Source organism: Asterias amurensis, chromosome 19, assembly GCF_032118995.1.
Source record: "Asterias amurensis chromosome 19, ASM3211899v1".
Taxonomy (NCBI): domain Eukaryota; kingdom Metazoa; phylum Echinodermata; class Asteroidea; order Forcipulatida; family Asteriidae; genus Asterias; species Asterias amurensis.
In genome coordinates, this window is record NC_092666.1 from 12,935,058 (window position 1) to 12,956,524 (window position 21,467).

The window sequence follows — 21,467 nt, forward strand, 5'->3', positions numbered from 1 at the left end:
GAAAGGTTTCCATAAAATTACAGGCTACAAACCAAAGCCAAAACAAGCACCCCAGGACGATACAACACTTCCGGATCAACTGAATGACTTTTTTACACGTGTTGATCGTCCAAAAGACCGTTTACCGGATATGAGTGAAACGCTACCTCCCCCATTTGAAATAACACTCACAGACACTCGTCGTGTCCTACGTCAGCTAAAACTCAACAAGGCACCTGGACCAGACGGCATCACCCCACGACTTCTCAGATCTTGTTATGACTTTTTATGCAATATTTTATGTAAATTATTCAATTGGTCTTTGAAAACTTGCCATGTTCCAAATGTTTTTAAAAAATCGACCATCATTCCTGTGCCAATACGTTCACCAGTTACTTGCCTTAATGACTACCGCCCTGTAGCTCTAACTTCAATTGTTATGAAATGCCTTGAAACTTTAATTGGCAACTTCATCCAATCTCAGCTGCCGCCTAAATTAGACCCTTTCCAGTTTGCGTACAAGGCTAACAGGTCAGTTGACGATGCAGTATCATGGTCTTTATTCAGAGCATCTCAGTTCCTTGATAAGAACGTCCCAAACTATTGCAGGATTTTATTTGTGGATTATAGTTCGGCGTTTAACACCATATCTCCTTTTAAATTGTATGATAAACTTATAACTTTGAATTTTAACCATTCTTTGTGTCGTTGGATTTTAGATTTTTTATTGGATCGCTCACAGAAGGTTAGAATTGGTCAATGTTTCTCTAAGTCACTTGTCCTAGGTACAGGAGCGCCACAAGGATGTATTTTATCTCCAATGCTGTACTCATTGTTTACGCATGATTGTGAAGTAAACTCTGTTAATAATTTTATGGTAAAATATGCTGACGACACTACATTAGGTGGACTAATTTTTAAGGACGATTCCATGTATCGTGATGAAGTTAATAATTTAGTTCAATGGTGTCACGACAATAACTTAGAATTAAATGTTCAAAAGACTTAGGAAATTATTGTAGACTTCAGAAGAAATCCAGACAAAGTTGAGCCGCTAAACATTAATGGATCCGAAGTGGAAATTGTCGACTCTTTTAAATTTCTAGGAGTGCACATATCAAACGATCTTAAGTGGGTGACTCATGTTGATTCCATTGTTAGGAAGGCCCAGCAACGGTTGTTCTTTCTTAGAAGATTGAGGAGTTTTCGTGTCAGCCAAGATTTGCTGGTAAAGTTTTATCGGGCAGTTGTTGAGAGTATTCTGACACTCTCGATCACTGTGTCTGGTATGGCAACACCACGGCAGATGACCGAAAACGCCTCAATCGTGTAGTCGGTACTGCTAGCTTTATCATTGGTCGTGAGCTTCCTGCTTTGGATAAACTTTATACTGCTCGGGTTCTGAAGAAATCTAGATCTATTATTTCGGATGAATTTCACCCTGCGAACAGTTTCTTTGAATTAATGAGATCAGGTAAGCGATATAGAGCGATCAGAGCCGACTCCAACCGTACTCGGTTACTTAATGATTAATACCTTTTAATTTGTTTTGGGGGTTTGCAATTTTGTTACCGTTATTGTCTCTCTGCATATTGTGCGCATACTGTTTATTTGTTCGTTATTGTATGCCTATGTGGTTTTAGGGTTTTTCTGTATTTTTTGTAATTTTTGATTGTTAATATTTTTAGACTCGCAAGCCGAAGTGAATTTCACTGTATATGTATTTATATGTGTGACAATAAACAATTGAATTGAATTGAATTGAATTGAATTGAAACATTGTGGAAGGAAGTTTGCCCAGTCCAGCAACATGAGACGGCACCGGCGCACATCTTGTGAGGTACTTCACAAGGAGAAGCCTTTCCCCTGCCCTCGCGGTTGTGGTCTCCACTTCTACAGGAAATACATACGAGATTGTCACGTGCGAGGTTGTGAATACACCACAATATCCGTGGGTCGTGTCAGGATGATAGAGAAGGAGCTTGGAGTAGACGGCAGCCAGTCAACTTCCCAGGGGGCTTGTAACCGTGTTGAACAGCCCCCAGGCCCTCTGGTGCCGCAACATTAGCTACGACACCAACAAGGATCCATCGAAGAGGACCAGGCCCAACCAGGATCAAGTGAAGAGGACTACGCCCACTCGGCGGAACAGCTACAAACCCCCCATGCGCCGTCTCTACGGAAGCGCTCAACCAGAGGCAATGAGTCCACCTGCACGGAGCAGCTCCCTACCCCATATCGACGTGGAAGTCTAACATTGGACGCCGTCGAGGGCACCCCGGCACGGACAATGCCTGATCGACGCCCCACCGGAGTTTTTGGAGCAGCTGTTTCAGCAGACATAGTTGAAGGGGAGGTCACTCCTTTGACGGAACGCCAGATCCTAGAGCCAAGCCTTTTTGTTTTCTTGTTGATTGCCAGTTATCTTTCCTATTGTTGTAAAGGAGGTGTCTCCCTGGCGGAGCCGGTCCCGGGTGTTTACTGCCTGCTTTGGGTCAAGCAGAGTCCTCGGAGGGAGCAGTGTAACATTCGTACCAATCAGCCAGTAGAGGGCGCCAGCACGGCTCCGCGGTGGAGCTAGTTGCTGGTTGGCCCCCTGCTGGAAGATTGGGAAACCCGCTCGCCTGGGGAGATGTTTTCCTATGTCTAGATCTGTGAATTTATAAAGATTGGACGTCTGGAATAAAACGGTCAGGAATTCAAGCAGAAATACTGGTTTTTAGTGTGTTTCATTGCTCCGTATTGTTGTGGTTAATGACGCAGGATTTTTGTGTTATAATACAAACATTAACCATAAAGAAAAACAAATCATAGTAACTTAATATGGGTTTTTCCGCTCTAGTTCCATTGGACCACGATACACATACAGTCCAGTATGTTATACCAATATCTCACATACAGACTGTATAATTGTTGTTTATTACAGTTTTTACTGTGGTATTCTCCTTTGTCCGAATTGGGTTCGAGTCTATAGTGCTTTTAAAAGGAGCATTTTTGCCGATTTCACGAGATCCTATCTCGAGTTTGGACGAGTAACCCGTCCTAACTTAAGGCCGGTTTATAGTCGGTCGCGCGATGGTCGCGCGACGGAAATCTTGCGCGCAATCCTAATAAGACTGAGGCCTAAAAACCGTGTCTTTTTATGATCGCGCGTCAATATTTCTGACGCCCGACCATCGTGCGACCGACTATCACTCGGCCTTTAGGATGGGTTCAATTCGTCCTAAACGTCTATGGGTAGACTCGTCCTAAGTTCTAATAAAATTAGTCCTAAGTTAGGAAAAGTTTGGTGAAATCACTGATCAAAACTTTAAGTAATTTTTGTTTAGGATTTTAATTTTTCCATTTGAATACATAGTAATCATAATGCACTCGTTGAACTTACTGAACAAAACCTTAAAGGCAGTGGACACTATTGGTAATTACTCAAAATAATTATCATCATAAAACCTTTCTTGATTACGAGTAATGGGTAGAGGTTGATGGTATAAAACATTGTGAGAAACAGCTCCCTCTGAAGTGACGTGGTTTTCGAGAAAGAACTAATTTTCCACGAATTTGATTTCGAGACCTCAAGTTTAGAAATTGAGGTCTCGAAATCAAGCATCTGAAAGCACACAACTACGTGTGACAAGGGTGTTTTTTTCTTTCATTATTTTCTCGCAAATTCGACCACCGATAGAGCTAAAATTTTCACAGGTTTGTTATTTTATGCATATGTTCAGATACACCAACTGTGAAAACTAGTTGACAATTACCAATAGTGTCCACTGCCTTTAAGATGCTAATTCCAGTCCAGTTGATATTTGATGAGTTATACTGGGTTTATATCAAACTACGCTATACACAGGCTTGATTTAATTGTATGCTTTGGAAGATACAAATAGATTAAGTTTTAACCAGTACGTACAAATATAAAGGTTAAAAATGTATAGTTATTCAAATCACGCTATATACACAGGCTTCATTTAATTGTATGCATATATACATTTGGAAAATACCACATCTCATAAAACTGATATGATTGTTATCAAAACTAAAAAATCTTCTTATTTTGGATTTCCATAGCTTTCAATCTACAGCGTATAGGCTAAGCCTGCAAATGGATAAATGTTTAAACCAATACATACAAATATAAAGCTTACAAATGTATAGTTATAATTCACACATAAGTATATATAGAGACTAGCTACCAACAATCATTGACGAGTAATGTTTTTAGCATACGATGTATACATGGTACAATTTTATAGGGTATTTGGTTACAATTATATACACTTACCCTATTTCTGAGTCTGGGCGGAATTAAGCTTCATTTTGGCGGCGCTGGTCAGCTTTGACTTCATTCAAATTATTAAGATCTCACAAATACAATTACTTAGCTATTTATATTTAATTATTAAGAGATATTACTTTATACCCTAATGGTGTCCTCCAGCTGAAAGGTTGCTGTATAGGAGTAGTGTACTACCAATTCAGTTTCCAGTCAGCCTTTGGACAACCACAATAAATGAACCTAAATACTACGACTATATAAGTTAGAGAGATACAACCTTTCTGTACCAAAAGCTGGAGAAGAGTGAGAATGACTTATTGTCTGCATTTGCTTTTATACCGCTAAGTACACTAAGGAAAAGGATTAGGGCCTGCTCAATAGGCAAACACAAAAGAACTTACAATTTATACTACACTGGGGGTTTTGGAGTCCATTGTTCACCATTTACAGCTGACATTCTCAGACGGTCATATACAATAGGGGAATGGTAAAAGTCTCCAGTGCGAGCACTAAAAGCTAACACATGCTTGGCAGCTGTTAATGGAATTCACTACAATTTAATTGAAGGCACTTTATTTTAGAAGCCATATTCAAGTTCAAATTGTCAAGACAAAACCAAGCTGATTTAAAATTAAAATTAACCAAAGTGCCAATATCTGTTAGATAACAGATATTGATCAAACACAAAGGTGCTGTAGGTCATACAGGTTGTTTTTTGTTGTTTTGCTGGTCTTGGCTGATGGGTCATGGTCCTTAAGATCTTGCAATGTGGGAATCTCAAAATATTTCCTTGAGAAAGCCAATTCCTTTGGAAGCTAAACTAAATGCCATCCAGCATTGAAAACATTTATTTATGCAGCATAGTTTACATAACAATCAGTATGTTATGTGTAAGTTACTGCTAGATTTGAAGTCACTCATTGCATGATCGATATAAGGTGCAGTCATGAAAAAAGTTTTTTTTAGAAGGATCTAAAGTGAACACTGTTTGTATAAAATCAAAATGCTACTGCTCAAAAATCATCTTTTGCTACTCATTCTTTGTGCACAAAAGATATTCAGTCAAAATATTTTGCTATGCAAAACTGCTGGATGAAACCAATCCCGGATGTATTTTACTCAATCAAAAAATAAAAACTCTTTCAAACAATTTAAAACCCCATTTTAATAGGGCAAATTTTTATGTTAGGAAATAAAGTAATCCCCCTAAACTAAACCACACCAATGTTTTGGGATGCCTTTTAGGGTCCTTACACACAAATAGGATGTATGTAACAGTGAACAAGAAGCAGGTGAAGTGCATAATCTAAGATGGCCGTCTTAAATAGTACACATTTTTGGAAAAGTGATATATCAGCCAAATAACATTTTAAAACATGATTAGAAATGTTTGTTGTATGTTTTTTTTCTTCATATATTTGCTATCATGCTTTAAATCCAAGATGGCGGCCAATTTAGCCAGCAACCATGGAAAACTGCTACCTTAAATGAATAGGCTAGACATTTTTTTCCCAAGACTTAGGAGCTAGAGCTTTTGGGTTATCTTCGATATCTTGTAGCCTTTTGATTCAAAAACTTAACAAGGTCATTCCTATTAATTCTCTCCAGACCAGATGATAAAGTGTCGAAAGCGTTCTTTCCAAATGGTCCAAGTTTCTGCTGCCACCGAACTAACATGCAGAATATCTGGTCACGAACATCACCTGCACTGTCACGTTTCACTGCGTACAAGTCGCTACGGCGCTGGCCTAAATATGTGGCTAAACGTTCCCAACCTTCTCCCAGTTTTTCTGCTACTTCTCGAAATAGTACCTCAGTTTCAATATCCGTCTGAAAACAAAAATCACAATACATGTCACCCTTGAGTACTTGTTGTAACACATGTCCACAGATTAACAATAAACTTACACCGTTTGAAGATAATGGTAGTAGAAAGCTTACCTTAAAATATTGGTTACTGGGGTCCTGTAGTTTTTGAGAAATTAGTAAAACAATGTTACGAAAATAATATGTTTTACATGCTGGAATAATTTTTGTCTTATGAGATGAAAATTCTTTGTGTGACTTACTTTACTTATTTCTCAAAAAACTACAGCACCTCAGCGGATAATTATTTTAAGGGAAGCTTTTTACCACCAGTATCTTCAAACTGTGTGAGTTTAATGTAAATCTGTCGACTTTGTATTTTGTGTCATACAAGTAATATAACAGAAACAGTTTCACAAGATATAGTAGTCAACAACTACCATCAATAAACCTGACTATTATGTTCAACAAAAAACTGAATCACCACTTGTGTAAATGCTCTTTGTGAAAAATGGTACAGTTTGAGCAAGAAGTGGAGTTACAATTTAAATCAATAGAACAAAACTGTGTACAGTGTATACCTTAGAATACCTAAGATTTATATGTATTTACCAGTATCAGATCTTTGGGAAACGGCAAGATTGGTTCAGGCTCATCAGCTACTATTTTATTGATTGAAGATCCAGTCGAGAGTTACAAAAAGAAAAATTATTAACAATTTGAAATGAGAATGAATGATTAATTAATCATTTGATTAAAAATATTGTCCAACAACTTTAAACTAAAATGGTTGACAGAGAAACATTTGCTAAAGAATAACTTCAAATAACCTTTCTTAATTGATAGATTAAACATAAATTTGTTGAATTTTAGGACTAGAGATTTCACTGAGTTAAGCATGTTTACGTCATGGTCAAACGGTTTGACGAGCACAAATAAGTTCCAAGTTACATAACGCATCCCATATACGAGTAATAATATATAAAATTTATATAATTAATAGGATATGAAACAAACCCTGCTCTTGCGATAATTTTGAAAACTTGATGTGGGGTCGCTATTTTTTAATATTTTTGTCCACACCTTGAAAAAGCGTCTCTTCATATTTTGAAAGGTACCTTTAATTATTTTGTTTAACCACTTCATGGCGGTTAACCTAAATACATATTTTCAAACTGGCTTACTTTGGGCGCTTATGAGTTCCACGAACAACTCCGGGCGCTGTCCTTTCTCCGTGACTGCACTTTGAATTGCTCCCTTTATAACAGAGAAACATCGAAGAAACATCTGTTATTTTTAGGAAGGAAAAAATTGCAACACGCAAGACAGTGCAACATCAATAAAAAAAAGGTTGTATCTTCAGAAAATGTGATGTCTTGACAGAGAGGCAGAGCAGGTGTGAACTGTTGCAAACATTTAATAAAACAAAGAGATTTTAATTGTCAAATATTTACACAAAATGTGTTTCCCTTTTCACTAGCACTGTAGGCCTTATACCCATAAACCATTCCTTTCTTAAATTTAATGACTTGAATACCTATTGTTGAATAATGGCGAATCTGTTATACTCAAATCGACTTTAGTACTTGATAAATGCAGAGTTTTATCACCACTCCCACTGGTATGGAATTCGACAGGCTGTAAAGTCCAAAAAAGGTAATCTTCTAAATGTATCGATCATGATCGCCGATACGAAAATTATTTTCATGACATTGTTTAACTCATTTATTTTTCTCAAAAACTACAGCACCACAGCAAGTAATATTTTCAGGGAAGCTTTCTACTATCATTATCTTCAAACTGTGTAAGTTTAATGTAAATCTGTATTTCCCTTTGTTTTGTTTTGTAGCTATATAAAAAAAAAAAATCTTTTCTGAGGTTCTTTTGTCTTGTTTTAATACAGTGAAGAAAGTAAATTGGCCGAATTTTGTACTGCTTTAATTGTCAAAATCTGTACTTTTTGTGATTTAAGTGTTCTTATCTTTGAAAATCTAATTAATGAAAAGTACAGTTTACTTCAAGCAGAACTCCCTTGACAATTGCATGAGTCTCTTAAAAATTGCTTGTTTAACAAAGTTTTGACTACATTTATGTAATCAAGTTTTTTTTGTGGTCTCACTTCCCATCCCTCATCGGTTCTTGTAATCTCCACACTCACATGCCCTTTATCTTTGCAAAACTGCAGATCTCTAACGGCATCCAAGACTTCAGATGTTCTTTCCTTCTCAAATTCAAGAACTCTCTGAGAAAAAAACAAAAACAAAAGTTTTAACAAATCACAATGAAACAAAAACATAATAAACTAAAGTTTACCTCAGCAAAATGAAAGATACCTATATAAGCAGATACAAAATTACAACAGAAGTAAGTCAAGAAATAAGAAAGACATCGTTCGTTTCAGAGAATACACGTACGATTAGCACAAAAAAACCACATGGTGCATGGACCATACACACGACGTCTTAAAGGAACACGTTGCCTTGGATCGGACGAGTTGGTCTATAAAAAAAGCGTTTGTAACCGTTTGTTATAAAATGCATATGGTTGGAAAGATAATTTAAAAGTAGAATACAATGATCCACACAAGTTTGCCTCGAAATTGCGTGGTTTTCCTTTTACTGTGCGAACTGACACAGTCGGCCATAAATGGCCGACCGTGTTAGTCGACGAAGTAAAAGGAAAACTGTGCAATTTCTAGGCATGTTTGTGTGGATCATTGTATTCTACTTTTACAGCATCTTTCTACCCATATGCATATTGTAACAAACGCTTTTCAAAGACCAACTCGACCAATCCAAGGCAACGTGTTCCTTTAAGTCCAAAGCTAACCAATATACCGCACGCTGTGATTGGCTGTTAATAATTCCATATTCATAAGATCTTGGCTAGAATTCAATGCAGTCACACGTTCTTCACGAATGGAGTAAAGGTGAAGATGAAGAGAGTGAAGCGTGGTGAGCCAAGGTGGAGTGAGGGAGATGAAGAGAGTAAGAGTGAATCATGGTAAGCCAATGTGGAGTGAGGACAGATGAAGAGAGTGAAGCGTGGTGTGCCAAGGTGGAGTGAGGGAAGATGAAGAGAATGAGGCATGGTGTGCCAAGGTGGAGTGAGGGAAGATGAAGAGAGTGAGGCATGGTGAGCCAAGGTGGAGTGAGGGAAGATGAAGAGAATGAGGCATGGTGAGCCAAGGTGGAGTGAGGGAAGATGAAGAGAGTGAAGCGTGGTGTGCCAAGGTGGAGTGAGGGAAGATGAAGAGAGTGAGGCATGGTGAGCCAAGGTGGAGTGAGGGAAGATGAAGAGAGTGAGGCATGGTGTGCCAAGGTGGAGTGAGGGAAGATGAAGAGAGTGAAGCATGGTGAGCCAAGATGGAGTGAGGGAAGATGAAGAGAGTGAGGCATGGTGTGCCAAGGTGGAGTGAGGGAAGATGAAGAGAGTGAAGCGTGGTGAGCCAAGGTGGAGTGAGGGAAGATGAAGAGAATGAGGCATGGTGAGCCAAGGTGGAGTGAGGGAAGATGAAGAGAATGAGGCATGGTGTGCCAAGGTGGAGTGAGGGAAGATGAAGAGAATGAGGCATGGTGAGCCAAGGTGGAGTGAGGGAAGATGAAGAGAGTGAGGCATGGTGTGCCAAGGTGGAGTGAGGGAAGATGAAGAGAGTGAAGCATGGTGGGCCAAGGTGGAGTGAGGGAAGATGAAGAGAATGAGGCATGGTGAGCCAAGGTGGAGTGAGGGAAGATGAAGAGAATGAGGCATGGTGTGCCAAGGTGGAGTGAGGGAAGATGAAGAGAATGAGGCATGGTGAGCCAAGGTGGAGTGAGGGAAGATAAAGAGAATGAGGCATGGTGTGCCAAGGTGGAGTGAGGGAAGATGAAGAGAGTGAGGCATGGTGTGCCAAGGTGGAGTGAGGGAAGATGAAGAGAATGAGGCATGGTGAACCAAGGTGGAGTGAGGGAAGATAAAGAGAATGAGGCATGGTGAGCCAAGGTGGAGTGAGGGAAGATGAAGAGAGTGAGGCATGGTGTGCCAAGGTGGAGTGAGGGAAGATAAAGAGAATGAGGCATGGTGAGCCAAGGTGGAGTGAGGGAAGATGAAGAGAATGAGGCAAGGTGTGCCAAGGTGGAGTGAGGGAAGATGAAGAGAATGAGGCAAGGTGGGCCAAGGTGGAGTGAGGGAAGATGAAGAGAGTGAAGCGTGGTGGGCCAAGGTGGAGTGAGGGAAGATGAAGAGAATGAGGCATGGTGAGCCAAGGTGGAGTGAGGGAAGATGAAGAGAGTGAAGCGTGGTGGGCCAAGGTGGAGTGAGGGAAGATGAAGAGAATGAGGCATGGTGAGCCAAGGTGGAGTGAGGGAAGATGAAGAGAGTGAGGCATGGTGTGCCAAGGTGGAGTGAGGGAAGATAAAGAGAATGAGGCATGGTGAGCCAAGGTGGAGTGAGGGAAGATGAAGAGAATGAGGCAAGGTGGGCCAAGGTGGAGTGAGGGAAGATGAAGAGAATGAGGCAAGGTGGGCCAAGGTGGAGTGAGGGAAGATGAAGAGAATGAAGCATGGTGAGCCAAGATGGCGTGAGGGGAGATGAAGAGAGCGAGGCGAGGTGAGCCAAGGTGGAGTGAGGGAAGATGAAGAGAATGAGGCAAGGTGGGCCAAGGTGGAGTGAGGGAAGATGAAGAGAATGAGGCAAGGTGGGCCAAGGTGGAGTGAGGGAAGATGAAGAGAATGAAGCATGGTGAGCCAAGATGGCGTGAGGGGAGATGAAGAGAGCGAGGCGAGGTGAGCCAAGGTGGAGTGAGGGAAGATGAAGAGAGTGAGGCATGGTGAGCCAAGGTGGAGTGAGGGAAGATGAAGAGAGTGAAGCGTGGTGAGCCAAGGTGGAGTGAGGGAAGATGAAGAGAGTGAAGCGTGGTGAGCCAAGGTGGAGTGAGGGAAGATGAAGAGAGTGAAGCGTGGTGAGCCAAGGTGGAGTGAGGGAAGGTGAATAGAAAGGGGTATGGTGGGCCAAGATGGAGTGAGGGAAGATGAAGAGAGTGAAGCGTGGTGAGCCAAGGTGGAGTGAGGGAAGATGAAGAGAGTGAGGCATGGTGTGCCAAGGTGGAGTGAGGGAAGATGAAGAGAGTGAGGCGAGGTGAGCCAAGATGGAGTGAGGGAAGATGAAGAGAGTGAAGCGTGGTGAGCCAAGGTGGAGTGAGGGAAGATGAAGAGAGTGAGGCATGGTGTGCCAAGGTGGAGTGAGGGAAGATGAAGAGAGTGAGGCATGGTGAGCCAAGGTGGAGTGAGGGAAGGTGAATAGAAAGGGGTATGGTGGGCCAAGATGGAGTGAGGGAAGATGAAGAGAGTGAGGCGAGGTGAGCCAAGATGGAGTGAGGGAAGATGAAGAGAGTGAAGCGTGGTGAGCCAAGGTGGAGTGAGGGAAGATGAAGAGAGTGAGGCATGGTGTGCCAAGGTGGAGTGAGGGAAGATGAAGAGAGTGAGGCATGGTGAGCCAAGGTGGAGTGAGGGAAGGTGAATAGAAAGGGGTATGGTGGGCCAAGATGGAGTGAGGGAAGATGAAGAGAGTGAAGCGTGGTGAGCCAAGATGGAGTGAGGGGAGATGAAGAGAGTGAGGCGAGGTGAGCCAAGATGGAGTGAGGGAAGATGAAGAGAGTGAGGCATGGTGAGCCAAGGTGGAGTGAGGGAAGATGAAGAGAGTGAGGCATGGTGAGCCAAGGTGGAGTGAGGGAAGATGAAGAGAATGAGGCATGGTGAGCCAAGGTGGAGTGAGGGAAGATGAAGAGAGTGAAGCATGGTGAGCCAAGGTGGAGTGAGGGAAGATGAAGAGAGTGAAGCATGGTGGGCCAAGGTGGAGTGAGGGAAGATGAAGAGAGTGAAGCGTGGTGAGCCAAGGTGGAGTGAGGGAAGGTGAATAGAAAGGGGTATGGTGGGCCAAGATGGAGTGAGGGAAGATGAAGAGAGTGAAGCATGGTGGGCCAAGATGGAGTGAGGGAAGATGAAGAGAGTGAAGCGTGGTGAGCCAAGGTGGAGTGAGGGAAGATGAAGAGAGTGAAGCGTGGTGAGCCAAGGTGGAGTGAGGGAAGGTGAAGAGAAAGGGGTATGGTGGGCCAAGATGGAGTGAGGGAAGATGAAGAGAGTGAAGCGTGGTGAGCCAAGGTGGAGTGAGGGAAGATGAAGAGAGTGAGGCATGGTGTTCCAAGGTGGAGTGGGGGAAGATAAAGAGAATGAGGCATGGTGAGCCAAGATGGAGTGAGGGAAGATGAAGAGAGTGAAGCATGGTGAGCCAAGGTGGAGTGAGGGAAGATGAAGAGAGTGAAGCATGGTGGGCCAAGATGGAGTGAGGGAAGATGAAGAGAGTGAAGCGTGGTGAGCCAAGGTGGAGTGAGGGAAGATGAAGAGAGTGAGGCATGGTGTTCCAAGGTGGAGTGGGGGAAGATGAAGAGAAAGGGGTATGGTGGGCCAAGATGGAGTGAGGGAAGATGAAGAGAGTGAGGCATGGTGTGCCAAGGTGGAGTGAGGGAAGATGAAGAGAGTGAGGCATGGTGTGCCAAGGTGGAGTGAGGGAAGATAAAGAGAATGAGGCATGGTGAGCCAAGATGGAGTGAGGGGAGATGAAGAGAGTGAGGCATGGTGTGCCAAGGTGGAGTGAGGGAAGATAAAGAGAATGAGGCATGGTGTGCCAAGGTGGAGTGAGGGAAGATGAAGAGAGTGAGGCATGGTGTTCCAAGGTGGAGTGGGGGAAGATGAAGAGAAAGGGGTATGGTGGGCCAAGATGGAGTGAGGGAAGATGAAGAGAGTGAGGCATGGTGTGCCAAGGTGGAGTGAGGGAAGATGAAGAGAGTGAGGCATGGTGTTCCAAGGTGGAGTGGGGGAAGATGAAGAGAAAGGGGTATGGTGGGCCAAGATGGAGTGAGGGAAGATGAAGAGAGTGAGGCATGGTGTGCCAAGGTGGAGTGAGGGAAGATGAAGAGAGTGAGGCATGGTGTGCCAAGATGGAGTGAGGGAAGATGAAGAGAGTGAGGCATGGTGTGCCAAGGTGGAGTGAGGGAAGATGAAGAGAGTGAGGCATGGTGTGCCAAGGTGGAGTGAGGGAAGATGAAGAGAGTGAGGCATGGTGTGCCAAGATGGAGTGAGGGAAGATGAAGAGAGTGAAGCGTGGTGAGCCAAGGTGGAGTGAGGGAAGATAAAGAGAATGAGGCATGGTGAGCCAAGGTGGAGTGAGGGAAGATGAAGAGAGTGAGGCATGGTGAGCCAAGGTGGAGTGAGGGAAGATGAAGAGAGTGAGGCATGGTGTGCCAAGGTGGAGTGGGGGAAGATGAAGAGAAAGGGGTATGGTGGGCCAAGGTGGAGTGAGGGAAGATGAAGAGAGTGAAGCGTGGTGAGCCAAGGTGGAGTGAGGGAAGATGAAGAGAGTGAGGCATGGTGTGCCAAGGTGGAGTGGGGGAAGATGAAGAGAGTGAGGCATGGTGTGCCAAGGTGGAGTGAGGGAAGATGAAGAGAGTGAGGCGTGGTGAGCCAAGATGGAGTGAGGGAAGGTGAAGAGAGTGAGGCATGGTGTGCCAAGGTGGAGTGGGGGAAGATGAAGAGAGTGAGGCATGGTGTGCCAAGGTGGAGTGAGGGAAGATGAAGAGAGTGAGGCATGGTGTGCCAAGGTGGAGTGAGGGAAGATGAAGAGAGTGAGGCATGGTGAGCCAAGGTGGAGTGGGGGAAGATGAAGAGAGTGAGGCATGGTGAGCCAAGATGGAGTGAGGGAAGATGAAGAGAGCGAGGCGAGGTGAGCCAAGGTGGGGAGAGGGAAGGTGAAGAGGGGGTGGGAAGGTGAAGAGGGGGAGAGGGTTCCCTGGCTATACATTTGTGCACGCTGTGTCAGAATGTGGTTTAGCATTTTACAATCCTGACCACAGACTGACAAAAATACACATGCTGAAATGGAACTAATTGTCACTCTGTGGTTCAGCAATTTCGTTTTGTCAGTTTGTGGATTTTGTCAGCTTGAGAATGGTGGTCAGTTTGTTGATTGACATTTGATGAGTAATTGTGCATAATTATAAACTTGACTATTGTTATGATTTTCAATGGCATATAAATTGATTTAAGGTTGAAGTTCTGGTGTAATTTCATCAGAAATGTTTCTTGTGTAGTTATCAAACTCCATTTTTTTATTGAAACATATATAATTCTACATTTAAAATTTTCAATCTATTTGCAGTTTGTGTCAGTCTGTGGTTTAGTAAATTCATGGTGCTCATCTGGCAAGCACTGATTATTCCAAAATGTTTGTAAGTTCAGCTCTTTTTCAAGAGTTTAATGAGTTAAGTTGAAAATTAGTATGGATTTGCATAATTTGAGATCTACCCACAATAGTGCTGCACTCAGAAAATTATATTTGTAAAAAAAAACCCATAACAACCCCTTTTCGACAAGTGTCTACATGTGGAGAAACAACATACATGTACTGACATAGTTTTTGTCATACTTTTATACCCAAAGTAAAACACAACAGGCCTAAATTGTTTTTGTTTGTTGTCCTTGTTTTATTCTGTGTGTGTTGGGGGGGGGGGGGGGAGGCGGTCTGAAGTCCTGCTAATATTTATTGAGTTTACAATCCCATATACATGTCCATCTACATAAAACTTATTGGAGCATTTCCCACCAGAAGACAATTTCTGTTAACGACCCTCAAACCTGATTAAGTCATGACTTTCTACAGAATTTTGTCAGTTTCAGATAATAACAACTTGAGAGATAAGTCAGACAATTTTTTTTCTCTCAAACCAAACAAGTTTGGCATGCAACATTGCCATTTATTAATTCATTCAACTGTCAAGGTTATACATGAGATACAATTTATGGGTCCCTCGCGCTACAACATTCAATTGGTGGTAATTTGACAATAAACTTATCTTTCCAACCATATGTTCACTTGTTTAATGTAAGATCAGTCTTATGGCAGACACCTTACAAAACTAATAAATTTTAACTTTAAAAAACTTGAACCAACACATGTTTTGAATGGCATATAAATCGATTGAATGTTGATTTTCTGTTGTAATTTCACCAGACATGTTTCTTGTGCATGTTTAAAACTCCATAATTTAATTGAAACATTTTATATTTAAAATGTGTAATCTGTTTGCAGTTTGCGTCAGTCTGTGGTTTAGTAATTTTATAGTGTTCATCGGGCAAGCACTGATTATTTCAAAATGTTTGTAAGTTCCGCTCTTTTCCAAGAATTTGATGACTAAAGTTGAAAATTAGTATGGATTTGCATAATTTGAAATCTACCCACAATAGTGCTTCACTCGGAAAATTATATTTGTAAACAAAAAACCCAGAACAACCCCTTTTTGACAAGCAAGTGTCTTTAAAAAAAATACTAACAACTTGAGGAATCAGTCAGACAATCATGGTTTCAAACCAAACAAGTTTGGCCCTCAACATTGCTATTTATTAATTCATTCAACTGTCAAGGTAATACCTGAGATACAATTATTTATTTCAAACCAAACAAGTTTGGCATTCAACATTGCTATTTATTAATTCATTCAATTGTCAAGGTAATACCTGAGATACAATTATTTATTTCAAACCAAACAAGTTTGGCATTCAACATTGCTATTTATTAATTCATTCAACTGTCAAGGTAATACCTGAGATACAAACAAGATGGCTACCAATAAACCACACACGTCGGCCTGGGGGTGTGGCGCTCAAAACTTTTGTGAATAATACTTATGACGTATTAAAAACTAAATCAATACTGCATAAAAACAAAGTAACTTGACTTGCAGCATAATATTTTGAAGCCGGCTCCTTTTTTTCTGCGCCTACGTGTTAGGAACTGTAGTCTGATGTTCAGCAAATACCAAGAAGCCAGGCGCACGACGACCGACTGTGTTCTTTACAATTAAATAAGTTGTTGCGACGTTCAAATCATAAGATTAATTACTTATCACTTTAAACAGAGAAATACATAGGCCGTGAGTGCGAACTTGGTGCACCACGGTATGCATTTGCACCCCCCCTTTGCCCCCCCCCCAATGATGCATTGAGGTTCTGAATTGCGATAAAGTAAAAAAAAATAGTTTTTTTTACATATCCAAAAAATAAACATATATATAAAAAAAAAATATATATAAATCATGGCACCCTTTGCAACCTTTAAAGTAATATTAACAGCGTTTTGTCTAAAGAAAAACAATTCATTAGCTTCTACGAACAGGAATCATGAATATTTTGGGCGAGGGTGGAATTCCCCAGACCACAGATTGACAATAAAAGAGCCCTCTGTTGAAATTTGGACTCAAATGGCAGTCTGAAGTGTTTTGAAGTTTACAAATTAATTTTTTTAAACAGACCTCAATTTTGCACAAATTTTTATTTCAATTGAAGGTACTTACGGAACTTTCTATAAAAAAATATATAAAAATACTGAACTCTTCAGTCAAATCTCCTATAGTTAGAGACAGCAAGTTGTACTAAACCACAGAATGACATTTTTTAAGCGTTATTTTAGCTGATTAAAAATTAATACAACAATATTTTTTACCCATCATTAGATGAGAAACAAGATGGTGATAAACTTTTGTGGATTGTTTCTCAATTGTTGGAAGACACATTTCACAACTTTAGATAATAGACAAATCATGTTGAAGGAACCACAGAATGACACCATATTTTTTTAATTTTGGAGGCAACAGGGCTTCTAGAAAACAGCCATATTTTGTACAACAACGAAGTGTTTTGGTTGTTATCCTATTAATATAAAGGAACACGTTGCCTTGGATCGGACGAGTTGGTCAAAACAAAAGCGTTTGTAACCGTTTTTTATAAAATGCATATGGTTGGAAAGATGTTTTAAAAGTAGAATACAATGATCTACACAAGTTTGCCTCGAAATTGCGTGGTTTTCCCTCTACTGTGCGAACTAACATGGTCGGCCATTTATGGGGGTCAAAATTTTGACCCCCATAAATGGCCGACGTGTTAGTCGACGAGGTAAAAAGAAAACCACGCAATTTCGAGGCATGTTTGTGTGGATCATTATATTCTACTTTTACAACATCTTTCTACCCATATGCATTTTGTAAAAAACGGTTACAAACGCTTTTCAAAGACCAACTCGACCGATCCAAGGCAACGTGTTCCTTTAAAGACTAAAACATTCTCTAACTTTTGATGGTCACATTGAAGGTGAAACATTGTTTTTTCTTCAAAATACGCCGAGTTGTTGTTTTGTCATTTTGACTTCTAAAGCACACACAATTACGCACAAACGGACAAGATGTACAGTTTAGGGGTTGTAGGACACTTTTTTCAACTAAAGGCTAAATTCGAAATTTTATTATTGAGGTGAATGGATTTTAGAATAATATTCCCCACTCCTTTCACAATTTCAACCCCAAACTCAACTTTGTTTCCATTTTTAACACAACCAACAACATACTGACCATTTTTTTAATAGAACTCTCCCCGTCAGTTTGTTGATTCTGGCTTGTGTGGCGGGCCGTCGGGTTGGTCTGCCGTGTGCCAACGCCGGAACACGGCGGATGCTGGGTTGTGCCTGATGAAGAGAGTGAAGCATGGTGTGCCAAGATGGAGTGAGGGAAGGTGAATAGAAAGGGGTATGGTGGGCCAAGATGGAGTGAGGGAATATGAAGAGAGTGAAGCGTGGTGAGCCAAGGTGGAGTGAGGGAAGATGAAGAGAGTGAAGCGTGGTGAGCCAAGGTGGAGTGGGGGAAGATAAAGAGAATGAGGCATGGTGTGCCAAGGTGGAGTGGGGGAAGATGAAGAGAGTGAGGCATGGTGTGCCAAGGTGGAGTGAGGGAAGATGAAGAGAGTGAAGCGTGGTGAGCCAAGATGGAGTGAGGGAAGGTGAATAGAAAGGGGTATGGTGGGCCAAGATGGAGTGAGGGAAGATGAAGAGAGTGAAGCGTGGTGAGCCAAGGTGGAGTGGGGGAAGATGAAGAGAGTGAAGCGTGGTGAGCCAAGGTGGAGTGGGGGAAGATGAAGAGAGTGAGGCATGGTGAGCCAAGATGGAGTGAGGGAAGGTGAATAGAAAGGGGTATGGTGGGCCAAGATGGAGTGAGGGAAGATGAAGAGAGTGAAGCATGGTGAGCCAAGGTGGAGTGGGGGAAGATGAAGAGAGTGAAGCGTGGTGAGCCAAGATGGAGTGAGGGAAGATGAAGAGAGTGAGGCATGGTGAGCCAAGGTGGAGTGAGGGAAGATGAAGAGAGTGAGGCATGGTGAGCCAAGGTGGAGTGAGGGAAGATGAAGAGAGTGAAGCGTGGTGAGCCAAGATGGAGTGAGGGAAGGTGAATAGAAAGGGGTATGGTGGGCCAAGATGGAGTGAGGGAAGATGAAGAGAGTGAAGCGTGGTGAGCCAAGGTGGAGTGAGGGAAGGTGAATAGAAAGGGGTATGGTGGGCCAAGATGGAGTGAGGGAAGATGAAGAGAGTGAGGCATGGTGAGCCAAGGTGGAGTGGGGGAAGATGAAGAGAGTGAGGCATGGTGAGCCAAGGTGGAGTGAGGGAAGATGAAGAGAATGAGGCATGGTGTGCCAAGGTGGAGTGAGGGAAGATGAAGAGAGTGAGGCATGGTGAGCCAAGGTGGAGTGAGGGAAGGTGAATAGAAAGGGGTATGGTGGGCCAAGATGGAGTGAGGGAAGATGAAGAGAGTGAAGCGTGGTGAGCCAAGATGGAGTGAGGGAAGGTGAATAGAAAGGGGTATGGTGGGCCAAGATGGAGTGAGGGAAGATGAAGAGAGTGAAGCGTGGTGAGCCAAGATGGAGTGAGGGAAGGTGAATAGAAAGGGGTATGGTGGGCCAAGATGGAGTGAGGGAAGATGAAGAGAGTGAAGCGTGGTGAGCCAAGGTGGAGTGAGGGAAGATGAAGAGAGTGAAGCGTGGTGAGCCAAGGTGGAGTGAGGGAAGATGAAGAGAGTGAAGCGTGGTGAGCCAAGGTGGAGTGAGGGAAGGTGAATAGAAAGGGGTATGGTGGGCCAAGATGGAGTGAGGGAAGATGAAGAGAGTGAAGCGTGGTGAGCCAAGGTGGAGTGAGGGAAGATGAAGAGAGTGAAGCGTGGTGAGCCAAGGTGGAGTGAGGGAAGATGAAGAGAGTGAAGCGTGGTGAGCCAAGGTGGAGTGAGGGAAGATGAAGAGAGTGAAGCGTGGTGAGCCAAGATGGAGTGAGGGAAGGTGAATAGAAAGGGGTATGGTGGGCCAAGATGGAGTGAGGGAAGATGAAGAGAGTGAAGCGTGGTGAGCCAAGGTGGAGTGAGGGAAGATGAAGAGAGTGAAGCGTGGTGAGCCAAGGTGGAGTGAGGGAAGATGAAGAGAGTGAAGCGTGGTGAGCCAAGATGGAGTGGGGGAAGATGAAGAGAAAGGGGTATGGTGGGCCAAGATGGAGTGAGGGAAGATGAAGAGAGTGAAGCATGGTGAGCCAAGGTGGAGTGAGGGAAGGTGAATAGAAAGGGGTATGGTGGGCCAAGATGGAGTGAGGGAAGATGAAGAGAGTGAAGCGTGGTGAGCCAAGGTGGAGTGAGGGAAGATGAAGAGAGTGAAGCGTGGTGAGCCAAGGTGGAGTGAGGGAAGATGAAGAGAGTGAAGCGTGGTGAGCCAAGGTGGAGTGAGGGAAGATGAAGAGAGTGAAGCGTGGTGAGCCAAGGTGGAGTGAGGGAAGGTGAATAGAAAGGGGTATGGTGGGCCAAGATGGAGTGAGGGAAGATGAAGAGAGTGAAGCGTGGTGAGCCAAGGTGGAGTGAGGGAAGATGAAGAGAGTGAAGCGTGGTGAGCCAAGGTGGAGTGAGGGAAGATGAAGAGAGTGAGGCATGGTGTGCCAAGGTGGAGTGGGGGAATATGAAGAGAAAGGGGTATGGTGGGCCAAGGTGGAGTGAGGGAAGGTGAAGAGAGTGAAGCGTGGTGAGCCAAGGTGGAGTGAGGGAAGATGAAGAGAGTGAGGCATGGTGTGCCAAGGTGGAGTGGGGGAAGATGAAGAGAGTGAGGCATGGTGTGCCAAGGTGGAGTGAGGGAAGGTGAAGAGAAAGGGGTATGGTGGGCCAAGATGGAGTGAGGGAAGATGAAGAGAGTGAAGCATGGTGAGCCAAGGTGGAGTGAGGGAAGATGAAGAGAAAGGGGTATGGTGGGCCAAGGTGGAGTGAGGGAAGGTGAAGAGAAAGGGGTATGGTGGGCCAAGGTGGAGTGAGGGAAGGTGAAGAGAGTGAAGCGTGGTGAGCCAAGGTGGAGTGAGGGAAGATGAAGAGAGTGAAGCGTGGTGAGCCAAGGTGGAGTGAGGGAAGGTGAAGAGAAAGGGGTATGGTGGGCCAAGATGGAGTGAGGGAAGATGAAGAGAGTGAAGCGTGGTGAGCCAAGGTGGAGTGAGGGAAGATGAAGAGAGTGAAGCGTGGTGAGCCAAGGTGGAGTGAGGGAAGATGAAGAGAGTGAGGCATGGTGTGCCAAGGTGGAGAGGGGGAAGATGAAGAGAGTGAGGCATGGTGTGCCAAGGTGGAGTGGGGGAAGATGAAGAGAGTGAGGCATGGTGTGCCAAGGTGGAGTGAGGGAAGGTGAAGAGAAAGGGGTATGGTGGGCCAAGATGGAGGGAGGGAAGATGAAGAGAGTGAGGCATGGTGTGCCAAGGTGGAGTGGGGGAAGATGAAGAGAGTGAGGCATGGTGTGCCAAGGTGGAGTGAGGGAAGGTGAAGAGAAAGGGGTATGGTGGGCCAAGATGGAGTGAGGGAAGATGAAGAGAGTGAAGCGTGGTGAGCCAAGGTGGAGTGAGGGAAGGTGAAGAGAAAGGGGTATGGTGGGCCAAGATGGAGTGGGGGAAGATGAAGAGAGTGAAGCGTGGTGAGCCAAGGTGGAGTGAGGGAAGATGAAGAGAAAGGGGTATGGTGGGCCAAGATGGAGTGAGGGAAGATGAAGAGAGTGAGGCATGGTGTGCCAAGGTGGAGTGAGGGAAGATGAAGAGAGTGAAGTGTGGTGAGCCAAGGTGGAGTGAGGGAAGATGAAGAGAGTGAGGCATGGTGTGCCAAGGTGGAGTGGGGGAAGATGAAGAGAAAGGGGTATGGTGGGCCAAGATGGAGTGAGGGAAGATGAAGAGAGTGAAGCGTGGTGAGCCAAGGTGGAGTGAGGGAAGATGAAGAGAGTGAGGCATGGTGTTCCAAGGTGGAGTGAGGGAAGATGAAGAGAGTGAGGCATGGTGTGCCAAGGTGGAGTGAGGGAAGATGAAGAGAGTGAGGCATGGTGTGCCAAGGTGGAGTGAGGGAAGATGAAGAGAGTGAAGCGTGGTGAGCCAAGGTGGAGTGAGGGAAGATGAAGAGAGTGAGGCATGGTGTGCCAAGGTGGAGTGGGGGAAGATGAAGAGAAAGGGGTATGGTGGGCCAAGATGGAGTGAGGGAAGATGAAGAGAGTGAAGCGTGGTGTGCCAAGGT

General features: G+C 43.6%; 1 protein-coding gene across 2 annotated transcripts in view; it reads right to left on the minus strand.

Moving 5' to 3' along the window:
• Positions 1-3,399: 3,399 nt before the first annotated feature.
• The window catches only part of LOC139951376 (double-strand break repair protein MRE11-like), a 39,389-nt gene continuing 21,321 nt past the window's right edge, over positions 3,400-21,467 (minus strand). Inside the window, exons 17-21 of one of the 2 annotated variants that reach the window (XM_071950251.1) lie at positions 17,493-17,605; positions 8,220-8,303; positions 7,246-7,318; positions 6,674-6,720; positions 3,400-6,085 (exon numbers count right to left, since the gene is read on the minus strand). In XM_071950251.1, the coding sequence (XP_071806352.1) occupies positions 5,795-6,085; positions 6,674-6,720; positions 7,246-7,318; positions 8,220-8,303; positions 17,493-17,605 (608 nt within the window). In that variant the 3' untranslated portion in view covers positions 3,400-5,794. Of the gene's footprint in view, positions 6,086-6,673; positions 6,724-7,245; positions 7,319-8,219; positions 8,304-17,492; positions 17,606-21,467 lie in introns of both variants that reach the window. The other variant, XM_071950250.1, reaches the window with a different exon arrangement.